Source organism: Buceros rhinoceros, unplaced genomic scaffold, assembly GCF_000710305.1.
Source record: "Buceros rhinoceros silvestris isolate BGI_N320 unplaced genomic scaffold, ASM71030v1 scaffold4999, whole genome shotgun sequence".
Classification (NCBI taxonomy): Eukaryota; Metazoa; Chordata; class Aves; order Bucerotiformes; family Bucerotidae; genus Buceros; species Buceros rhinoceros.
Window position 1 is genome coordinate 83,089 of NW_010429620.1, and position 5,852 is coordinate 88,940.

The window sequence follows — 5,852 nt, forward strand, 5'->3', positions numbered from 1 at the left end:
AGTACTTAAGACAGGATTAGTTAGCCTCATCTAATAGCAACCCTTAAGGCCGTGAACAGGAGTCCTCGTGTGGCATGAGTGACGCCACAGAAACCTTGGAATGGCAGTTGTGGTCAGAACTCAAACAAGCCCCTGCTGGTTCAGGAACTTCCAGTTAAACATGATGCTTAGCTCCTGGTTTGTTTGTAAAGAGGAAAAAATCGTTGGGCTTTCCAAATAATGGAGCAGCACTTTGAGTACACAAAGTACTCGTACTACAGCTTGTGGCGATTGGATACCAGTCTAAACACTGCTCTTACCTACCATGACCCTTCATCAGTCTGAAACCAGTAGGAATGGCTAGAGCAAGGGCCACAAAGTACTCACTGCCTTACCAAACTCACGCTGAAGATGGTCCCTCATCTCAGCAGGAGATGATACGCTGTGGTACAATCTTGAGTCTCCTGTTCACTTGATCTCCCTTTCCAAGGGAAGGGAAGTCCTGAGCTGCTTTGTCAATATGAAATGTAACGGCATGCTCAGTATATAGAGAGCACCTTTCAGGGGCCTCACAGCGCTCTCCTTTATATATGCTCATAAACTAACAATAGTTACAGCTGTCTCTGCCTAGGTACCAAGTGCTCGATGGAGTTTCTTTGCTTGCCTTCTGATAGCTTGAGGAAGCTTCCGAGATCGACGTGCAGACTGTAAGGTTTGTGCCATTAGACAGTAGTAGCCTGATACGGTGTGTTGCCTGCTGAAGAACAAGACTGCCATTAGCACCATGGAGTCAGTGAGGTTAATTAACTTTTGTCACTCAGATTGCTGGAAGACCGTTGGATGGGAGCAAGGAAGAGGTGTGGGACCTGTATGCTTCCACACTAGCAAGAAAATACTTTGTTACCTTCAGTGAGCGTAAGTGGCAGAACAGAAATTAAGTACCGTGTTGCTTTAACTAGTAAGAGGAGCGTTACTTGTGGTCTGATCTAATTCATTAAAATGAAAAGCATTAGAACAAACTATGAACAGTTTGAGATCAAGATTTGTTTCATCATGGAAAAGATGAAGAGGGAGCTGTAACACTAAAACTCACAGCAGCTGGCTACCAGAACAGAAGGTCATATACAGGACTGTAAGGGCACCTCCAGAAAGTGTAATTTCAGAGTTATTCCAGGAGGTAACCTACAACCCAGCTCATGACAGAGCCCAGTGTGTGCAGCGACGCGTGGTGGAAGCAGTACGCATCGCTGTTTAAAGCTTCAGTCAGGTGTTTGAAAGTGTCCTCTGAGGAGTTACAGCAGCCCACGGCTTACCTCTGTCTTTGTTGCTCAGATAGGACATAGTATTCCAGGTGTAACTTTAACAAAAGGAACACTCCCAACATAAAGTGTGATGACATTAATGTCACAATGCAGCTCTCAGTGAAGGTAATAGAGGCATTACCTGGAAATGGTTCAATGAATTGACGCTGCAAGTGAAACTTCCAGCAAAGAATTCCTGTCCCCATCCATTTTGTACAACTGCTGTGTTTCAAAATGCCAGCAATACAGCTGCTGTTACTGTGATAGCAGCATCTTAACTGCGAGACAGTGCCGGGGTGGAAAAGAAAGGCTGTAAAATTAGCACGGGGTGACAACTTGTTCTGTCATGCTTTGTGATCTTCATTAGTAATCAGTGAGAATTGAGGTCCAGTGACAAAGACATTAGTACCAGTAGTTTTCTGGTCTGGGGTGAGAAAAGCTGCTGTTTGCATAAAAGCCCAGCTTAGGGTTCCTTGCAAACCCACAAGGTTTTGCTAATCCAGAGTGCACAGGTGAGGTTATAACTGCACAGTGATCTGCTGTAGCAGAGACAGCCGCAGGGAAGGCGAGGGAGGAACCCTGTGGTTCCACGCAGCAGTACTTGGAAGCCGGAGATGTAAAGCCTTTCTCTCTCCAAACAGCAAGTTTTCTCCCCACGGATGCATGCAGGGACAGACAAGGTAAGTGAACAACTACTTTACCTGGTTGATACTATCTTCAGTTACGAATGAGAGAAACTGTCATATCACTAACAGATGGGAGAATATTAGGAGTGAGACTTAATGAACTTTCAATGGATATGATCATTAACTTAATACATGATTTAACCTACAATTATCAAGAAATGGTCCCATCGGTAAAGGTTGAAGTTTTGGAATTGGGTAGTATTTTAAGCCCTTACCTCTTGGTAGATAAAAGTACTTAATGCTGAGCCTCTCTAGAAGATTTTAGGTGCTTGACATTTAATTAATGAATGCTTGATATAAAATCATCAAATGTTCTGAGAGAGGAAGAGGTTTAGGGAACTGCTGTGTGACAAGGCTTCTGGAACTTAGTTTTTATTGTCTTAATACGTCTAATTCAGAATGGCCTGACCTTTACAAACAGCACCCTACCACCTCAGGGCTTAACCAGGGTGTGGTGTTGAGGCTTCTGCATCTCTGATTTTTTGAGTTACGGGTACCATGGAGTATTTGTTAACATAATGCTACTTAATTAAAAGGCTTTCATATACTAGTGCAGGCACCAGTGCAACAGGATTCCTCCCTGCTCACCCAGCCTGGACTGGCACATCTTTTGGACAGAGGCAGGGAGGTACCGTTCACACACAAGGTCAAAGGTGGGCTCGTACTGGAAAAATACGACTTCCACAGCAAGAAACCTGAGAACAAGGCAAGCGTTTGACAGGCTGCAAGTCCAACTGCAGATTTAATCTACAGAGGTTAAGCAGAGCTTTCTAAGAAAGAAAAGCTCTGCTGCATTACAGCTGAGAAGGTTCTGCAACACTACCTCATGCTGAGTTAGTCTGCAATTGGCAGTGTCCGAGTGGGAGGTAACCTGTTGCTAAAAGCTGAGGGACAGTTACAGCAGTATTTACCTCTCTTCTTGCACAATGGCATCATCCAGTGCCTGGGAGATACGCTTCAACTGGCAAATCCCTGAGGAGACCAGCTCCAGCTCGCCATCAAACTCTCTGCAAAAAGAATGGTTGTCACTAAAGATCAAACGTGACAGACTAGGTGATGCTACCCAAACCCCTATCCCTGCAGTAACAATTCTAGTTACCTTCAGACTCTACCCAGACAAGTTTAGGGCTGTAGCAATCGTGGTCTTAATTCCCCTGACCAACCGCTTCACACCTCCGTTCATCCCAAGACAGCCATCTTCCAATTCAAACACCGGGCTCAGATTCATGAGACTTGGATTCAGCTTTGACATTTCTCATTTGACTTTGACCAAAACCCCATGTGTGCATTATGAAGCGTTTCCCTAGCTCACAGCCCTTTATCTCCTTTGTGATAAACCTCTCAGGCAAGAACCTCTCTATAAAGAGCTCAGCATAAGCAGAGCTATTGCAGTATCTTTGCTGCATAAGTAGCAACTTTGGAAACACTAGAGCTAAGAAGGAGTGGGACGATGCATTGAGAGCATCGTTTTTTACCAGAAGGGCATCAGCAGAGCTCAGGTATGTCTCTAGAGTCTGATGGGGACTGGTGCCGAGGAAGACAGTGTAAACCTACCCAGTGGGAGAGTGATTTCTTTGAAAGTTCTTGTCACAGCACAGAACAAAGTTTCATGCTTTGGCTTTATGCTGTGCTTAGTCCCTGCCTGGACAGGGATTGTAGCTACTTACCTCTTTGAACAGCACACGCTTCAGGGGAATAAGGATAGCAGCATTCACATCTTGCCTCTCACCTTACAAGATAAAGCACCCTAATCACAGTAATAAAAAAAACTAAAAAAAAGATTTAGAAAACAATATGGCTTACATCTTTCTGCTGGCAGGAGCAGGCGATGAATAAGGGCTCTTCAGTGCTGCTGCTCTTCTTGATCTCCGGAGAGAAACAGCTTCTTTACCAAGCCAGGATGAGAAACCCTTCCATTCTCTATGTTCTGACACTCTTGCTGGCCCACCCAAGGCTCTTTTGCTGGATCTTGGAGTGCCTTTGGAACTGGCTGCTGAAGTAACACTCTTCTTACGGCAAGGGGTTCGAGGTGTAGTGCTACTTTTCTTGGTAGAACTGGTTGCACGGCTTCTGCTGGTGGATTCAGCTGGAAAGGTCATTGTGGAGCGTACTGGGCTTTGGCAAGATCTCCGTATTTTCTGAAAGAAGCATGAGGCATATTATGCTAAATGAACTCAGTTAGCCTAGACTTTGGAACCAGAAAGACAAGGAAAACGAGCTGCATCCCTGCTTTCATTTTCGTATCAGCGTTAATCTAGCATGAATGCTTCTCAACCCGCAACAGCTATTTGTGTTGGAGGAGCCATTTGCTCCCCCAGTCCTCGAGACTTCTCAAGGACTTGAGCAGGCACTGGAACAGAGCTCCTGCTGCTCTTGTGCAGGGGAGAACCAGACTCCCTAACGTGTAATTGATGCAGGTAAAGTCAGAGGTCTCCACCAAAGGGAAGTTCACTACCCTGCTCCCATGTCAGTCCAAATTTTGATTGATATTAGCAGGAAGAACATGCTAATAAATAGTATGGGTACAGGAAAATGAGGAATGAAAAAAATCCAAAGCACTACACATTTATCAGAAACCACGGTAGTCTGTACCCACCTTCCTCCTCGTGAAGGCTGCTCTGCCAGACATGATGAAGTACAGGAGGGGAAGAGCATTTATTTGGTAATAAAAGTTTTGATGGAACTATATCTCCTATTTGTGCTTTTCACCCTCCACCCTGTTCTGCCAGATCTGTAATTTGCCTGTCTGTGCTTTAGCAAAGATATTAAAAGATTTTACTAGTTAGTAGCTATGAGACAACCATTCTGGTGTGCAAGGGGTAGACTCTCTGCAATTCAGCTTTCTGTGCAGAGCCCAGAAATCTTGGTACTGAAGTTGAAGCAAAAACTAAACTCTACCCCGGCTCCACGGTAAAGGCAAAGTACCTGGGACACTGTTCCGAGAGCATTCCTTGCTGTTCTCTTAATACTCTGAAGAGTTTGGCTCTTCTGTCTTGCTTCCAGACTTTCCCAAGTTGGGGTCTCATGAAAATTCAATTCTACTTGCTTTAACGGTACTCGCTTCCTGAGAGACATGCAGACAGTGTTGAGAGAACTCAGAGACGCCCTTCTCCTGAATTTGTCGGGCACAGGGCTCTCATTCTCATCGAAGTCGGCCAGGAGCTGGTGTTTCCTCCAGGCCATCGTTGCCTTGACATTTTGGAGCACAGATACCATCTTGTTCCAGTTCTTGGCCAACCTTATTTCTAAAGCACTCCAAACGAGGGCAAGGTACAGCGCACTGTGACAGGAGAGAAATGGAAAATGTTACACAACGTATTCGGTTACATTCACCTGAAACAACAAAGTCAGAGCTGAGCACTTTCATTTGGGGGCTTGAAGGAGACTAACATTACTTTTTCTACAGCTATTTCATCTGCACATGTCCACGAAGAAGCCTTACGCTGCATTTCCAGCACTGGCCATCAGATCTGGTGAGCTGCGAGACTCGAGCTTGTGAGGCCGAACGCTCTGTAACTGCAAGTTTCTTGCTGGTGTCTCAGACTAAGGTCTCATATCCCAATTTTTGCCTTTGTTAATCACAGCAGCCTTCCACTGCCAGGCACCACTGCTGTGCTCTCCTGCCTGGGTTGCCAGCTGAGAGCTCACACTTAACTCACAGTTATGGTTGTGGATACCTAAGTCCTGAAACAGGATTGTTCTGGGAGAAGAGATTGGTAAGGGGCTCAAATACCTGTTAGCTATATGATATTTGACAATTCAAATGTGCATAAATATATTTATAGCTATAAATAGCTATAGCTATTTATATTTATTTATCCTAGCTAACAAGCTAGGGTACCACTCGCAAATCACTTTTAAAAAGCAATTGAAATGTAAATGTACT

The 5,852-nt window shown here is 44.8% G+C and overlaps 1 protein-coding gene across 1 annotated transcript; it reads right to left on the reverse strand.

Annotated features, from left to right (window-relative positions):
• Window positions 1–606: 606 nt before the first annotated feature.
• Window positions 607–5,182, reverse strand: FAM64A (family with sequence similarity 64, member A). The gene is made up of 4 exons (XM_010142683.1): window positions 4,892–5,182; window positions 3,770–4,104; window positions 2,878–2,973; window positions 607–733 (listed from the first exon to the last, which is right to left on the reverse strand). Exons 1-4 carry the CDS (start codon window positions 5,180–5,182, stop codon window positions 607–609), a joined length of 849 nt encoding a protein of 282 aa, XP_010140985.1.
• Window positions 5,183–5,852: the final 670 nt, after the last annotated feature.